The sequence below is a fragment of the Lycium barbarum genome, chromosome 9, assembly GCF_019175385.1.
Source record: "Lycium barbarum isolate Lr01 chromosome 9, ASM1917538v2, whole genome shotgun sequence".
Classification (NCBI taxonomy): domain Eukaryota; kingdom Viridiplantae; phylum Streptophyta; class Magnoliopsida; order Solanales; family Solanaceae; genus Lycium; species Lycium barbarum.
This window is the reverse complement of record NC_083345.1, coordinates 67,322,110-67,339,580: the sequence shown is the minus strand read 5'-3', so window position 1 is coordinate 67,339,580 and position 17,471 is coordinate 67,322,110. Positions and strand designations below refer to the sequence as shown.

The following is a 17,471-nucleotide window of genomic DNA, read 5'->3' as shown; positions in this document are numbered from 1 at the left end:
ATTATATTAAAAATAGAGGAGCCTAGCACTAAGATAGTGCAAAGGCAGAACATTGGTTAGGGATCCTTTTTACAAAGAAAAAAAGAGGAAGGAATCCCGCTGTACAAACCTATTCCTGTAAAGATTCTATGAAATCTGGCATGCTATTTATATGCTTTACATCCTGTAGATTACACCAAAAAGCCAACATCCATAAACGTTTGTCTTTCAGTTTCTGTACGGTATCTGTTTTCCCTTGAAAACATCTGGCATTCCTTTCCTTCCATTATCACCCAACAGACACAAGCAGGCACCGTGTTCCATATCTTCCTCAATGATTTGCTGATTCCCTTAGAGGCCCACCAGATGAGTAACTCTTTAACTGTATATGGCATGACAGATTGCATCCTGAATAAGCAGTAGAAAAGTGACCAAATCTGGCTTGCAACTAGTCTATGAAAAAAGAGCTGATTGCAGCTCTAGTCGCGCACGGTTCAAAACTCGGTGGATAATGCGCGTAATCTACATCACACGCAGCGTTCTGACCACTTAAACCAAAGCCCCGGGGGCTTGATACATGTAGAGGATATAAGTTATCTAATCCTTTTGTTCTATGAAGTGTCACTTTTCTTCTGGGCTGGGATTGTATGCATATAAATATGTTTTTATCTGATACTTGGCACCCACTTCAATTATCAAAGGGCAATCAATTGATGTTTCGACTTTGTTGACTTATTTCAGTGTGCAGCCAATAATAATTTATGCATATAATAAGGTCCTTTAGTGGTAATATGCAAGTATTTTCACTCAGTACTTTCGTCCTCAGCCTCTTTCTGGTGTCCTTTATACAGTAAGATGGTCTCTCTCATTGTTACACTAACACAATTTCTGATGCTTTATATTCTAAAGACAGTGCAATTTATTCACAGATTTGCAGATGTAAAAATGGATGTTACCTACAGAATATCTGGCATGCTTCTTGAGGGAAAATTGAAGGATTTAGCACCTCTTGTCGAGAAATTTCAGAAAGAAAAAAAAAAGCTGATTGGAAGGAAGAGTAACAGTTTAACATTAACCGCCTCAAACATACACACATACGATATCTTGGCTGACATTGTGCAGAAAAATAAAACTAACAAAAAGAGGACTTACATTGATAATTATGTATCAATTCGATAGCAATCATTTCATTTGAAATTGGGAGATGGTTTAATTGTGATAATCTCTGTAGCTTTACATATCTTTAAGTTTGCTGTCACGACAATGCAGATATGACTTTCTTTGTAGATCATAAGTCTTTTTTCCCCTCTCTTTTCCGATACATTTCCTTGCTGACCATTAGTTGTAAAATAAGTATCTCTATCTCAATCTTCCTGGGGTGAACTCCTGCACCAGGCAAAAGGATATTGATACTGACAAGGCATATCTCAATTTTAGAATTAAAGGGAATAAACAACATCTTAATCATGGAGAATTCCCCATGTTGTGAGACATGACAGAAACATATTTGTTCATCCTCAAGCAGACATGGTTTGGGGAGGAAAACAACAGCGTTGGAAAATGGGGAGGAAAACAACAGCATTGGAAAATGGAACTGAAGTTAATGTCTTCCTGTTTCATATATGATAAGAGTTCCAAGAGAAAGGGGCACCAAAAACTAACCTCCTATAAACTACTTCTATAGAAAGTTAGGACAATGGAAGGATAGCCTAGTGGTAAAGATCCTTCACCTCCAACCATAGGGTTAAGGTTTCTTCCCATCTACCTAAGCCTTGGTCGATAGAGTTACTCGGTACACGTACTGGTGAGAGGTAGCAGGTACCCAGTGAAATAGTCAAGGTGCATGCAGGTTGGCCCGCACAACACCGTCATAAAAAGAAAGTTGCCTCTATGCAAGTGCTAAAGCCTGAGTCTAATGAGTATAGGATATAAGGGGTATCCGATATAGTGATCAATTTATCCCATTCAAGGTGGGGGATGGTGGGTGGTGGTGGGGTTTTTTGAAGTTATTGCCCCTTGTACCTCTCTCTGCAAGTGTTGCACTCAAGATTGTGGTCTAGTGGTCAATGAACTTGCACTCGAGTGTGGCCCAATGGTCAATGAAGTGAGAGGAGAACTATGAGGTCTCAGTTTCAAATCCCAGCAGTGGCAAAAACCTAGGTGATTTAGTCCGATCTACCTTAGCCTTGATGGACAAAGTTACTTGATAACTATGCTAGTGAGAGGTAGCAGGTATTCAACGGAATAGTTGAGGTGCGTACAAGTGACCCGCACACTGCCATCATAAAAGTATTTTTACCTCTCTTCAAAGTGTTAAAGATTGAATCTAATGAGGTGGAAGGACATACATATTCTAGTTGTTTTTCTTTGTCTGCTTACCTTAGGATCTTTTATAGGGATTTTTGCATGGGGATTAGTGAGGCGCACATTCGTTGGACCAGATAGCACTATTATCTAAACAGAGTTGTACTTCGACACCAATTAATAGACAGACAATTTCTGGCCCCTGCTAATGGTGAACATTATGTAAGAACTTTTTACAAGAGCTTCGAGATTTCATAATTATTAATTACTTAATATAAGACATTGAATAACCTTTTGCATATATTGCTTTCTTTACGGAATGTTTTTGTTTTTAAAATTCAATAACTTAAGTTCTAGCAGTTATATGCTTCTCTTTGATCGTAATCTTCTCATTGTTGAGTAGGAGAGGTTGCTTCTTAAGAAGGTTCAGGAGGCTCTGTTACTCTCGAGTATTGCCATTGCTATGTTGCAGATATTAATCTCTGATGAAATTTTGTAAACTATATCAGAGATGGTGATATCGATGTTTTGGACAAACTTGAGAATTTTGTATAGCCTCGTACTTTTGCCGCTTTTGATAGTGTACTGAACATAAATAAGGTAGTGACCATCAGACTTATCCGATAGGTCCTCTATATGGATGGTTGTTCATCTCTCTACGTTTTATCTTCTGATGTGTCAAAGGGTTCTTGTAGCTATTTGAATATCTGTTGCATTTTTTCATATTTAAGGATATTTATGTAATGCATAATGTTTTTCCCTCCAGTTTTGCAGGAAAAGAAACTCTTAGATGCCTAGCTCTAGCCTTGAAACGAATGCCTATGGGTCAACAATCGCTCTCCTTTGATGATGAAAATGACCTTACGTTTATTGGGTTGGTATGCTCTCTCTTCTATATGTCTTACTTTTGTATGTTAAAAGCATTACAACTTTTTTGATTTGTTTATATATTTATTGTGTGATTTAAGGTAAACTTCTTTAAAAGAATCAATCAAATAAAATAAAATTTTACGATTATTTGAAATATGTGTTTTATCAGATTGGTCCATTATTTCAACTTCAAACTTGAAAAAATAATTTGAAATTTGGAAAAAAGGTTTTAAGAGTATTTCAAGTAAGGTTCTGTTCATCCTCTTGACATACCATTCAATTGATGAGTCTTTTTGAGGAGTCATCTCATGCCAAATGCCAGTGCTCTGCAATAATTATCAAATGAATCACAATATTCACCACTGTAATCAGTGCAGATGCAGTGTCTCTCAACCAAGGCATGAAATTCACATAACTTGATCCTTGGATTTCAAAGAAAATACCCAGAGTTTGCAAGAATCATTTTACCCTAACGGACCACACAAATCAGAATATACCAGCTCTAGAAAATCAGGCTTTTTAGAGGTGGATGACTCTGAAAAGAAACTTTTTCTGTTTTCCAACTAAGCAATGAAAAAATTTCTTTAATTTTTCTTGTTTCACTCCCGAAGCAAAATCTTAGCCAAACAATCAATCCCCTTTCCTACTCTTATGACTGCCTTCTATGTCATAAATCTGATAAAGTATCACTCTCCACTAAATTTACTCATTCAGTTGAAGTGGAACCTTGTATCGTATACAAATTTGAGGACTTGTTACATCGAGCCATAACTATTGACTCTTTACTAAGCTTCCACTAGTCATCACGAAAGACACTACAATAATCATAATCAAGCCAGAAATGAAATTCAGGCGGATATCTGGAGCATACTTGACATTATTAAAAATTAACCTCGAACCATTGTTAGTTTCCAAACAAACTTTGGTAATGCCAATAACCTCAGTTCTCCATCATTGCCCTTTTAACACTCCAAAGTATATAAGATAAAAACGATTTTTTTCTATGAGATAAAAACGAATTTTTTCTTTGGCATAACATGGTATGGGCACCTATATTCACCAGCCAGCTAAAAAGGGCAGCCCGGTGCACTAAGCTCCCGCTATGTGTGGGCCGGGGAAAGGCCTGACCAACCAGCTAGTCTTATGGAATACTAAATTGATGATATTTTCATCACAGGCAAAAAGATCATCTTTAATGATAGTAGCTACACGTTTGTCATTATTGTCATCTCTCTCTTACGCATATACCCATTCTTGCCACAATGGTCACTGTCACATGTAGATGCTTATATACGGGCCTCAATTTCTACTTTTTGGTTTGTCTTTATGACCTTTAAATGTATTTCTCTCTGTCTTCGATAATCAAAACATCGGAGTGTGAGGCTTAACAAGATGATGCCTGAGAATTTCTTCGTTCAAAACACCACTCTATGCATATTCCACATGGTCACCACACCATTAGGAGTTGAATTAGTCAAAGAAACATGAAGTGTTTCCCATATGGCAAAGTATTAAAATGCTAAAGTTCTTGTATTTCGTCATCACAATTATCACCAGTTCCAGATAGTTAATCAAGGACGCCCTGAAAATCATTTATTTGATCAGAAATAGGACTGCCATCCTCATATCTCAAATTCATCAATTGTCTTAGCAGCTAGTTTTCGAAGCATAAAGTGTCTCGAGCTTCTCCCACAAAGTTCTAGTAGGTGTCTCATTAACAATGTTAGTAAGAACATTGTCCTCTACCGATTGTCTTATTTAATCAAAAACTTGCTGCTGCTCAAATTCCCAATTCTCATCGGATATGGATTTAGGCTATGAGATGCAAATACCGACAAATGCATCTTCTTCACAAACAAGAGATTTTTCATCTTGCCCTTCCACTTATGGTGATTACTACCATTTAAACATACCATTTTGCTCATATTTGTTTCCATCATGCAAATAGACAGATTACCAATAATTAACAAAAAGCTCTTATATCAATCTATTGAACAAGAAGAAGGCCACTATCTGATATAGTCAGATATTTGATGGACAAGAAGTTATTCCCATAGTTTACTTGTCCATGGAAAATCTTTAGGTTTTTACACTAATGTGGTTCTCATTTTAATATTGACCATATTGACTATGTACGTACTCTTATATTTGCTCACTTAAAGGTTGGGATGCTTGATCCACCAAGGGATGAAGTAAGAAATGCCATCATTTCGTGTATGAATGCGGGCATTCGTGTAATCGTTGTTACTGGGGATAACAAGGTAAAATGAAGTGTCGTGTGAATAATGAATATTTCAGGCTGCAATGGCTTGGACCCAATTTAATTTCTGCATAATTTTAGACAACTGCAGAATCTTTGTGCCAAAAAATTGGTGCCTTTGATCATTTGGGAGATTTTACTGGGTTTTCCTATACTGCCTCTGAGTTTGAAGAACTTCCAGCATTGCAGAAGTCGGTGGCATTACAACGAATGACAATTTTATCCAGGTAAACTTTGCTTCTTTAATTTATATCTATACAACTCATTGGCTCCTGGTTTCCAATTTAGCCTTTTCTGTCATTTATAAAGGTTAATTTCCTGCCGTTGACAGATATCTTTTTTATGTTGTTAGGGTAGAACCATCCCACAAAAGGATGCTGGTTGAAGCATTACAGAATCAAAATGAAGTGGTACCTCTTCCCTCTTTTGGTTGTTGCTTTTGATCTATCCTCAAATGAGAATGTGCTTCTGCTTGCAAAATTCCTTTGTTTATATTAGAAAGGAACCACATCAAAATGTGCTCGTAATTTCGTCAAGAGTACAATAGTTATAGGTAAAGTATGCATCCTGATAAGCTGTTTTGAACTGGTAGTATGATGGCACATGTAATAAGGCAGGTGAAGTTGCACTTGTACACCCAATCATTTGTTTTCAAACAATTACCGCTTTGTCTATATGCTGGTGAGACTTGTCCTTCTGCCCATTAAATCTGTGCTTATTTATCTCCATGATGTGGGGTAGTTTGGCATCTCAAATGCTCCTTAGGGTATTCTCTGATATGTTCCGTCTTTGCATGTCCAATAGGCGGAGCTTACACCTTGAGTTTTTAATAATGTAAGATTACTTGACAACTTCCGTTGAAATGGTTAGTAGCAATGGCAAGGGATACCTCTGTTTCGAGTTGTTTTAAATACGGTGTAGGAGGTAGAAGATTATTTTTGTTATTAGTTATTACCTCTTTCTGAACCTATTATATGAATATTGTGTTGTCTTTGTGTAAATCTTCTGTGATCTTTTAGCCTTCTTCTCAAGTATTAAACTACCTGAGTTTGCTTAACAATTGCTGTCGTCGAGACGTACCATAACCACGCTGAGTCGGTACCTCTATTTTTGCTTCTTTTTAATCCTTTGCATGTGAAACTTCTTTCATCCTTGTTTACATGGACAGGGGCTCTTTGCCTTGTCCTTTAGTGTTTGGATTACCGAAGCTTGCTTAAATTCTTTCTGTTGAAATGCACCATCAAAATGCAGAAAACGACCTATGTTTTTAGTTCTTTTTAGTTCCATGCTTATGAGATATCTCTCTTTTTAATATTTTAATTCAAAGGTTGCGATGACTGGAGATGGAGTCAATGATGCACCTGCACTGAAGAAAGCAAACATTGGAATTGCCATGGGATCTGGAACTGCGGTTGCGAAGGTACTTGGTTTTCTGCATAGCTTATTTCTGGTGATGAGTTAAAATGCTTGCCTGAAGTCTCTACTGATTTATATTAAAACTATTGTTGCCAGTTGAATTTCAGAGTTCCGAGATGCACCCTAAAGCTTCCCCTTTAGATAGACAAGAGATCTAAGGTTGTTATGTGTTCTAGCATAGTAATACGGTTTATTCTTTATGGTTGTCCATGATTAGGAATCCAGTGATTAGGAAAGTTTTCTTAGCTTAAACTTTTCTTCTTTTATGTTGTCTGAACTCCTATATTAAGAATACTCTTGTATTTGTCCAAAATTAATTCAGCAAGAGTTTTCTCTTTAACTATATGGTATCAGAGTCCTTTTACAATTTCAGGAAAAAACTATATGGTATCAGAGTCCTTTTACAATTGCAGGAAAAAACTATATGGTATCAGAGTCTCTAATATCTTAAGTACCACTTACCGGCAAAAGGTATACGTGCCAAATTTTTTCTTTCTTTCCATAATATTATTGCCTTTTTAGGTTACCATTCTAGTGGCAATAGTTTTATTTCTGATGACACCATGTCAGCTTTTGGTGATCATTTCAGTTACACCACCATTTTTCGGGTGAATTTACAAGTAAAACATTTTCTAGAGCTTCTTCTGTCTTCAGGGGATCAGTATTTAAGTATCGAGTCTTCCACTAAACATATATTTTCGGTCATTCTTTCTGAAAAGATATCTTCTCTTCTTTCTTCTATACATTTTTATTATCAAAAAAAATATTAGAGTTTGGATATTGAGTTCCTCATTGAACATTAAATTTCCGGTCGTTGTTCCTGGTAGGTCTTCTTCCCCCTTTTCTCCTCATTATAAGGATAAGGATTGAGTCTCTCTTGTGAACATTACATTTCTAATCACTGTTTCGAGAAAGTCTAATGAAGGAGGTACTAATTATCAAACTTGTTCAGTTGTCCGTAAAATAACAATGGATAATTTATTATGGATCAGACCATAGGTTTCCCTAGTCCTCCCTTCCTGAAAGGAAGAGTTTGAAATTCTTTTTTCTTTCTGTGGGATCAGGAGATTGGATCTAGTTGTCAGAAAATTAGTTAAGTGCCTGGGCAGCTGAAGTGCTGAAAAAATATGTTATATCAACAACAAAGAATGCTCCCCAAGAAATTCTGCTGTTCCAGATGACTTTACCAAGAAATTCATTGTTTGATCACATAGTGGACTTTGTTTTCGCTTTTCTGATCTGTCATAATTGTTTATGTTGGACTTCCGAATAGAGAAATTTGAAATAGTCCCTTTCCTGTGGTCTGAACTTGCAGAGTGCTTCAGATATGGTTTTAGCAGATGACAACTTCGCCACTGTTGTTGCTGTAAGCTGATATTCTTTTTTATCAAATACTGTTAAGTTTTTTGCCCTTAAAATTATATTCCTTTAGTTAATTGAATTATGTTTTCTGTGCAGGCGGTTGCTGAGGGAAGGGCTATATATAACAATACGAAACAATTTATTAGATACATGATATCTTCAAACATTGGTGAAGTGGTCTGTATATTCGTGGCAGCTATGCTTGGGATTCCTGATACTCTTGTGCCTGTGAGTTGGTAGTCTATAACTTCTATAGCATGTTCAGCTCAATTCTTAAGCATCTCAAGTGCATATTTTTCCCTTGTTAACCCTGAATTAAGCAGTCGTATTTTGATTACTGCCTCGAAGTTGTTGATGGGTAAAACTCCCTCTGTTGATTCCGTGAGGTTCAGCCAAGTGATGCGATGGTCCCTCTTGTTAAAAAAAGTTTCATTGATTTGCACCAAGTGCTGAATATGTACAAAAAAAAGGGCTTAAAGTTCTCTTAATTATGAAAGGTATCCATAAATTCAGCGAAAGAAGCACGTCACTGTTCACACCAAGAGTACGGAAGGGTAATAGCCCTAGATTATGCGAAATGCAAAAGTATAAAAGTGTTATCAGAGCATCTGCTGTTCCTTTCTTTCCATAAACAAAATATGTGTGTCTACATTATTTCATTGTGTCCTATTTATAGACACTAAATTACAATCTTTTTCCACATAGGATACTCTATACAAATCCTATTTCTATTCCTATTCTAACACTCCCCCTCAAGCTGGTGCATACAATTCATAAGTACCGAGCTTGTTACAGATGTAACTAACACGAGGGGCAATGAGGGGCTTGGTGAGAATATCTGCAAGCTAATCACTCGACTTCACAAATTTTGTAACAATCTCTCCGGAGAATGTCTTTTCTTTGACAAACAGTCAATCTCAATGTCCTCTCATGAAATACCGGATTTGATGCGATATGAAGGGCCGGTTTGTCATCATACACAAGTTCCATCTCACTGATTTCTCCAAATTTTAGTTCCATCTCACAAGTTGCTACAATCATTGCTCGATATTCTGATTCTGCAATTGTTACTCTTTCAGGACACCAAATTACGTCCTACTAAAATATGATATCTGGATAGCGAACGTTTATCAGAAGGTGATCCTGACCAATCAGCGTATGTATATTCAACGATCTGCTCATGGCCTTGATCCTTCAGAAGTAGCCCTTTACCTGGAGCTGACTTTATATATCGCATAATGCGGACAGCTGCATACTAATGACTATCACAAAGAGAATCCATGAACTGACTTACAACACTCACAGGAAAAGAAATATCAGGTCTAGTCACGGTGAGATAATTCAATTTACCAACTAGCTGCCTATATCCTTCGAGATCACTGAGTGGCTGCCCCCGGGCAGGATCCATATGCCATATGAGTGTCAATGGGTCTACATCCCATCATTCCTGTCTCCTTAAGAATGTCTAAGGTATACTTGTGTTTCGCAATAGCAATACCTCATTTGGACTAAGCAACCTCAATACTTAGAAAATACTTCGGTCTAGAAATGCTAAAAGAGATGTTGCTTTAAATTAATGATACTATCCAGATCATTACCGGTAATAACGATATTGTCAACATAAACCACCAAATAAATACACAGAATTTGGAGCGGAATGCCTATAAAACACAGAGTGATCAGCTTAATTACAAGTCATGCCAAACTCCTGAATTATTGTGCTGTACTTCCAAAATCAAGCTCGAGGAGACTGTTTTAGACCATGAAGTGACCGGCGCAATCGACACACCAGACCAGACCCTCTCGAGGAACAAAACTAGGTGGTTGCTCTATATAAACTTCCTCCTTAAGGTCACCATGGAGAAACATCCTATGTCCAACTGATAAAGAGGCCAATAGATAGAAAAACACGGGCAGATGCTAAATTTAGCCACGGTAGAGAAAGTATCACTGTAATCAAGCCCAAATATCTGAGTATACCCATTGGCAACAAGGCAAGCCTTAAGCCTATCAATTTTGCTGTCCGGACCAACTTTGACTGCATAAATCCAACGGCAACCAACAATAGATTTACCTGAAGGAAGAGGAACAAGCTTCCAAGTACCACTTGTATGTAAAGCAGACATCTCATCAATAATAGCTTGTTGACATCCTGGATGAGAAAGTGCTTCACCTGTAGACTTAGTGATGGAGATAGTGGATAGAGATGGTACAAAGGCATAATGGAGTGATGACAGCCGATGATAACTTAAAAGGGTTTAATTTGGGTTAGTATTACGAGTGTACCGTATACCTTTTCGAAGTGCAATCGATTGGTCAGGAGAAGACAAGTTTGCAATAGGTGCAGGGTCCGGCACACGACATGAATCATCTGGGCCAAATGCTGGACATGGTTGACGATGATAAGTCAGAAGTGGTGGCATGGTTACTGGAGATATAGAAGTAACTGCAGATTCCTCAAAGGTCGGTGTCGGTAAAACATGAGGTATAGGTAAGACCTCAGAGATATCAAGGGTTTAATTTGGGTTAGTATTACGAGTGTACCGTATACCTTTTCGAAGTGCTATCGATTGATCAGGAGAAGACAAGTTTGCAATAGGTGCAGTGTCCGGCACACGACATGAATCATCTGGGCCAAATGCTGGACGTGGTCGACGATGATAAGTCAGAAGTGGTGGCATGGTTACTGGAGATATAGAAGTAACTGCAGATTCCTCAAAGGTCGGTGTCGGTAAAACATGAGGTATATAGGTAAGACCTCAGAGATATCAAGATGATCAGAAGAAGATGTAAAGTAAGGTTGAGACTAAAAAAATGTGACCTCGGCTAACATGAGGTACCAACGATGATCAGGTGAGTAGTAACAATACCCTTTTTGGACCCGAGAATAACCAAGTAAGACACATTTAAGAGCACAAGGGGTTAATTTATCTGTTCCCGGGGCTAGGTTATGTACATAACATGTGCTCCCAGAGACACAAGGGGGAGAGATAGTATAGAACCGGCTAGGAAACAAATATGGAATAAGGAATCTGATTCTGAATAAAAGATGAGAGCATTCGATTAATTAAATAGCAAGACGTGAGGACTGCATCGCCCCAAAAATGCAGCGGAACGTGGGATTCAATGAGAAAAGTGCGAGCAGTCTTAGTGAGATGCCTATTCTTCCTTTCTGCTACCCCATTCTGATGAGGGGTGTACAAACAAAGTTATCTAATGAATAATTCCTTGGTGAGTCATAAAATTCTGAAACTGGGAGAGGATAAAGTATTCAATGGCATTATCTCCATGAAAAGTACGAATAGAAACACTAAATTGATTTTGTATTTCAGCACGAAAACTCCTGAATAAGGCTCTGATACGATGTAAAGAATGGATCTTGAGCCTAACTCAACTCCAAAAGCTAGCTCATGAGAGTAGGATTGGCCAAGTCCATATAAGGAGATCATCTATCCCTTTTCATCCGACGTGGGACTCTTACACCCCACTTCACGTCCAGAGCTGGACATCTGATGCATTTGCAATTTAATATGCCGGCCCAACATTAGTGCACAATAATTGGGATGGGTCCTGGTCTGATGCCATGTGAGAAATAAAAGAGAAAAAATATTATTGAACTGTGTATCTACATTATTACCTTGAGTCCTATTTATAGACACTACATTACTAGCATTTTCCAAGTAGGATACTATATACAAATTCTATTCCTATTCCTATTCTAACAAGGAGGACAAACTAAACTCAGGACAGCATAGTAAAGGTTCTTTCACAGTGAAGTCAGCATATTCATACCTCAACCAAGCTGGACAATAGTCTCATTTATAGAGCTGGAAAGCAGTCTGACAGGTGAAATTACCCCCTAAGGCAGCTTGCTTTGTGTGGTCAGTGGTTCGAGATATCTGCCTAACACAAGTTAATTTAAAGAGAAGAGGAATGCAATTGCGTTCTAGGTGTTATCTACGTGGGAAGGAATCCGAGCAGTACCCATTTGTCATACATTGTCAAGTCAGAGGAGTACTATGCCAATTATTTTTAAGTGTGAAAGGAATGTCATGGATCATGCCTAAGACTACTGGGGTATTACTTTCGTGTAAGATGGATTTTCTTTTTTTGTTTCACTTTTGGTGTAAAGAAGATTTTGCATAGGATGTTGACTCAATGTTAGACATTATAGAATCCCTGTAATGGGCTACATTTATAACATTGTTACCGTTCCAAAAAAAAAAAAAAAAAACTGGTCTGAATTAGTTTTTCAGAAAAAAAGAAGATTTCCTCGCAAAAATTCAACATTTTTTCAAGTGAGATGCTTGTCGAAACACAAATTCAACTTTCAAATACCCTTTTTCAACTTAACTTCAAATACTTTTTTTTAAATATCACTCCATTGATGTCCAAGCGCTACGGAATCTGCATATTACAGTAAAAGAAAAGAGAAGAGAGTGAGTAAGTACTTTCGTGCTTAGGATGTGTCACAGACTGTTCCCTAAGAGGTTGGATGAGTCTTTATGCATTTAAAAAGTACTGATGAAATTGGTAACAGTGTTTGAAAAGCATATATGCATATGTATTGAAAATATGAATACGAATCTGAAGTGTCAATCATATATTAGAATATGTAACGACACTTAAATATGGATTAACAAGCAGTGAAATGCAATGTTATGTTCTGTTTCTTGACGCATTGGTGGTATTACTGTTTCTCTTCCTGTCCTTCCAGATATGGCTCCAAACTCATATCCAGTGCCTAACTCGTCTGACTGGAGACTGTTGAAAAGTAATGGCGTCCATAGCTGAAGTAATATTTCTCCAATCTCCTCGTCCATATTTCTCGGGCAGGTTGCCTCTTCTAGCATCAGAGAAATATGGAGAGGTGATTGGACTGTTCAGGGATTGGCCGTTTAGTGATTCATGAGGGATGATCGATCCACACATTAACTCCTCTATGACTCAATCATATTTGCATGAATATGTTGTACGTTTGCTCTGAGAGGACATTAAGCCATCATAAATATCTAATCGTTTTATGCAAGTGAAATGCATCAACATAGTCTCTACTGTACTGGCATAAAAGTATAATATGTAAATCATCTATTTAAAATAGGTATCGTGACATGAATATGATATCATACTCTGCACTAACATATAAGCAGGCTCAATAAAATTAAGTAGGCATGTCCTAAAAAAAGTAGGCATGTACTAGGTAATACACAGATTCCATGATCCTAATTGTACTAGAAACCCAGGTAAAGTAATCGGGTTCCCACCCATTTATATGCTCGTCACCTCATATACGTATCACCACCGAAATCATAGCGTCTTCTTTATTTTATGCTTATCTTTTAGGGAAGAATCACTTCTAGAGGTCAAAGTCTCAACATATCTCTGTGTCCAAGCTAGCTTATTGCTCCAAGATTTCATTACCACATTCAATCTCTCCAATCTATGGAAAACATGAGTTATCGGAGTTAATTACGCTTAGTGGACCCATCTTTTAAAATTAAGATTTTGGTTAAAGTTAAAGTCAACTCTTGGCCAACAAGGTCAAATCCAGGACCACTCACGTCTCTGTATTACCCATAGTCTAAGGAGTTTAAATATATACTTAATTTCTCAATCAGAATAATTTCTACTCAATTTCTTAGTTTATTATTTTGGGGCGTCATGGCCAAGTTTCCTAATTTTGTAAGTGCAATTCTATGTTTAGAAGCAGAAATTCGTATAGATTCATGTAAAAAACTCATAAAAGAGTTTAGGATTGTTACCTCATTCGTTTAGGATGATACTCAATCTAAATCGATCCATTCCTGCAGCTTTTATGCCACCAAAAGTGTGAAATACCAAAGTCTGAAATCGCAAAATTGCCTCTTTTAAATCAGGGGTCCTTTGCTATCGTGGAGCCCTTTCCTCATTTGTTGTCCAGGCCCAGGTCAATTAACCTCGCATTTGCGACCTCCTTTTCGCAAAACTGAGCCAGGTCAAGCTTGTCTGCAATCATGGACCTGCTCTTTGCGAACGCGGTGGTCAACTGATTTGACCAGTGGTTTCTTATCTTCAAACGCGACCGACCACCAGGCCACCAAGCCTTCCGATCGTGGTTGCACTAGATACACAATTTCAACAGCTGGTTTTTTTTTTCTTGTTTCAGAACTCATCCGAACCTGTCAGGTCATCCCAATATATCCCTACAAGTCATAAACAGTAATATCAACTTATAGGCATGTTCAAAAGATAATTTGGAGCTCAATTACTCAAAACTGACAGTTGATGCAATGTCAGCACATCCGCCATCTGGAACAATTTCTGGAATAACTATCGATGACCCTTTTCTCCCTTGCACAGCTTCAGCTCTTACATATCTTCCAGAAATGTCAAATCCTAGGTGTGTTGGGGAGAGCCCAAGTGTTAGAGTCCAACACTGATTGAACGTATGGTTTGCAATCTCTTTGTATGGTCTTGGATAATTCTCACCTCATGTAGTAGCTCTTGGGGTTTGCTTAGGCTCAATGCCCATTTTCTTAACAATGTACATGCCTACGTACTAGAGAATCACTAAGATCTGGTATGAATGTCCAGGATGGGAAGAGTAAAATTAATCTGTTTAAAAGAAGGGAAATGTGAGTAAGTACTCTATATACCATGTTTTTGACAGGTCTATAACACTGACATGCCATCTTTGTACTTCACAATCCGGATTGTTGTAGCTTAGACATCAAATTTGAAAATGAACTAAAAGCCACTTAGCTGTAGCTCGGTGTGACACAAAGATGCGTGCCAGATGCAGCCCTTTCTCTTCCTCATATCTAAATACGTGATTTGTCCATTCCAAAAATACTTTGGTTTTGTATTATCCATTTCTTTTATAAGAAACAATCATCCATACCCATTTTTTATTACATGGCTCCAGCGTTCCTTCCAGGGCTGGAATCCAATGTGATGTTTTATTTGTTTCTCTTCTAAGCATGTTAGACAGTTAGGTTGGCTTTTTTTTTTTTTTTTTTTTTGATTCCCGTGTTATTCTTGAATTTACTTTTTTCAGATTTATTAGGTCATTTTGTTAATACACAGGTCCAACTGCTATGGGTAAATTTGGTCACTGATGGATTACCTGCCACCGCTATTGGGTTTAATAAACAGGACTCAGATGTTATGAAGTCCAAACCTCGGAAGGTATTAGTTTCTCTCCTATCTTAGTTGACTCGTGACATGGATTGAGATAATAAGGTCTTTTTGTGTGCATTTTCTACTGCTTTTTTGTTGTTTGTTTCCAGTGGTTTACTGTAAGGCTTAGATGGTACACTAGCTTTGATCTTAGAAGCTCCATTTCGCATGCGTTTGTTCCCTTTTTTCTGCTACCAGGCTGGTGAATCAGGCTTGTAAGTTATATAATTTTGTGTTTATTATGCGCTGCTTCATATTCTTGTTAAGTTATGAGATCTTATTAGTCTATTTTTTAACCCAAAACGTGTAGCATAAATTTTAAGGTGATGAACAGAGAAAGCCTGTCTGAGGAGGTTGAGGAACTTTCTGTTCTTCCTAGTTGAAAACTAAACAGAGAGGCTATTTGTGTGAATAAGTTAATTCTGGAAGTTACGCTGGGATGCTATTGCTTTTACAAGTTTCTTACTCTTAAAACTTTCATTTCTTTAGTTCTTCAAACTTAGATCCATATCATATATCAGAAAGATGTTGGAAGCAGATTTTGCATCCAGATATGATGAACTTATTCATAATTCATGTAATGCTCTATTGTAGGTCAAACTCATATTTGATTGTCAAAATGGCTCATAACGCTGGAAAAGATACCACATGAAAACTTGTGCTCAAATTTCCGGTTAAAAATAGTAAAGCAAAGCATGTTCTTTTTTAGGGTGACCACATTTAACAATTGCTCGTTCACGGCTAAGCCCCAACTACCAAGGTATTGTCCTATTTGGGCCAACCTTTCTGCACCACCTCAAGGCTTTTGGCCTCACGATTTTGTCCACTTGCATTTTAACCCAAAAGGCGCCTTGAGGTGGCCTAGATGAATCAGGCCATAGCTGAAAATACCTTAGTAGGTGGGTTTGAGTGTGGTATTGGAGCCAATATCTCTCCTAATGCGGGGTGGGGCAAATCTCAGCAAGGACGCCGAGTCCTTAGAGGGGATTGAGTGTAATAGCCACGAACCGATGGCTGTGAGTTCGCGGTGAACTTGTCTTACGAAAATCCCGTATAAGAATGGGAGGGGAAAGTTAGGGGCCATATAAGGTGAGTTCAAGATTCAACAGTCGATACACCTTTTATGGTTAAAGCCTAGGAGGCCAAAACCGTGAGGTCTACGAGCCTTGGGGTGGCCCAAAGAGTACCGACCAAACTAGAAAATATGATGGCAGTTAGGCCGAGGCTGTGATAGGCGGTATTAGAGCTGGTACCTCCCCTAGTACGGTGGTGTGACAAACCTCAACAAGTACGCTGAGTCCATATGGGAGGGTGAGCTTAACAACCCACAGATCTTTGATGATTGAACTCGAAGGGGGATTTGTTGAAAACTTGCCTTAGACAAATCCCACATCGAAATGGGATGAAAATGTTGGGGGATATATAAGGGTGAGTTTAGGATTCAATTGTTAAGGGACAAGTAGGTTAAGAGGCCCAGACAAAAACGTGAGACCAAAGTCTTGAGGTGGCCTAGAGTGATAAGATTCAACCTAGGGAAACTCTAGAAAAACAAAGAACAAGAGAATCAAAATAAAGGGTGGATGAAGAATAGAAATGGAAGAAGGTAGATGGATAGATACTTGACCCAAGAGCAAGAAATCTATGGACAAGAAAGGGTATATCAAACCCTAACCCTTCCAATCGGATTTATAAACCCTAGAACCTAAGCAATTCGAATCAACAAACGACTCAAATGAATCCACAAAGAGCAACATTGAATTCGATGGAAATAAGCAATTCATTTCACAACTAGGAAGTAACACTTGGTTAACCAACCAAACAATCTATATTAATCTAAAGCTATCCAACTACAATCTCTTATAAGAGTCTCTTCATTCAACATAATCTAAGGATGAAAATAACCTAAGTCTAGTATTTATACTAAGAGACTTAAGAGCTAGGCTAGTAATTACAAGAATGCCATTAATGAGGCAAGGGCTTGTTTGGCTAGTTGGATCAACGACGACAACAACAACAACAACAAGCCCAGTATAATCCCACCATGAGTCTGGGGAGGGTAGAGTGTACGCAAACCTAACACCCACCTTGAAAGGTAGGGCGGCTGTTTCCGAAAGACCCTCGG

At 38.0% G+C, this 17,471-nt stretch overlaps 1 protein-coding gene across 7 annotated transcripts in view; it reads left to right on the top strand.

Moving 5' to 3' along the window:
* LOC132608892 (calcium-transporting ATPase 3, endoplasmic reticulum-type) overlaps positions 1-17,471 on the top strand; it is a 93,298-nt gene that overhangs the window by 59,658 nt on the left and 16,169 nt on the right. For 5 of the 7 annotated variants that reach the window (XM_060322671.1, XM_060322669.1, XM_060322668.1 and 2 more), the window contains 8 exons: positions 3,050-3,161; positions 5,316-5,414; positions 5,495-5,640; positions 5,766-5,823; positions 6,741-6,833; positions 8,145-8,195; positions 8,288-8,419; positions 15,257-15,358. In XM_060322671.1, the coding sequence (XP_060178654.1) occupies positions 3,050-3,161; positions 5,316-5,414; positions 5,495-5,640; positions 5,766-5,823; positions 6,741-6,833; positions 8,145-8,195; positions 8,288-8,419; positions 15,257-15,358 (793 nt within the window). Of the gene's footprint in view, positions 1-3,049; positions 3,162-5,315; positions 5,415-5,494; positions 5,641-5,765; positions 5,824-6,740; positions 6,834-8,144; positions 8,196-8,287; positions 8,420-15,256; positions 15,359-15,459; positions 15,565-17,471 lie in introns of all 7 variants that reach the window. The other 2 variants (XR_009570594.1, XM_060322670.1) reach the window with 2 other exon arrangements.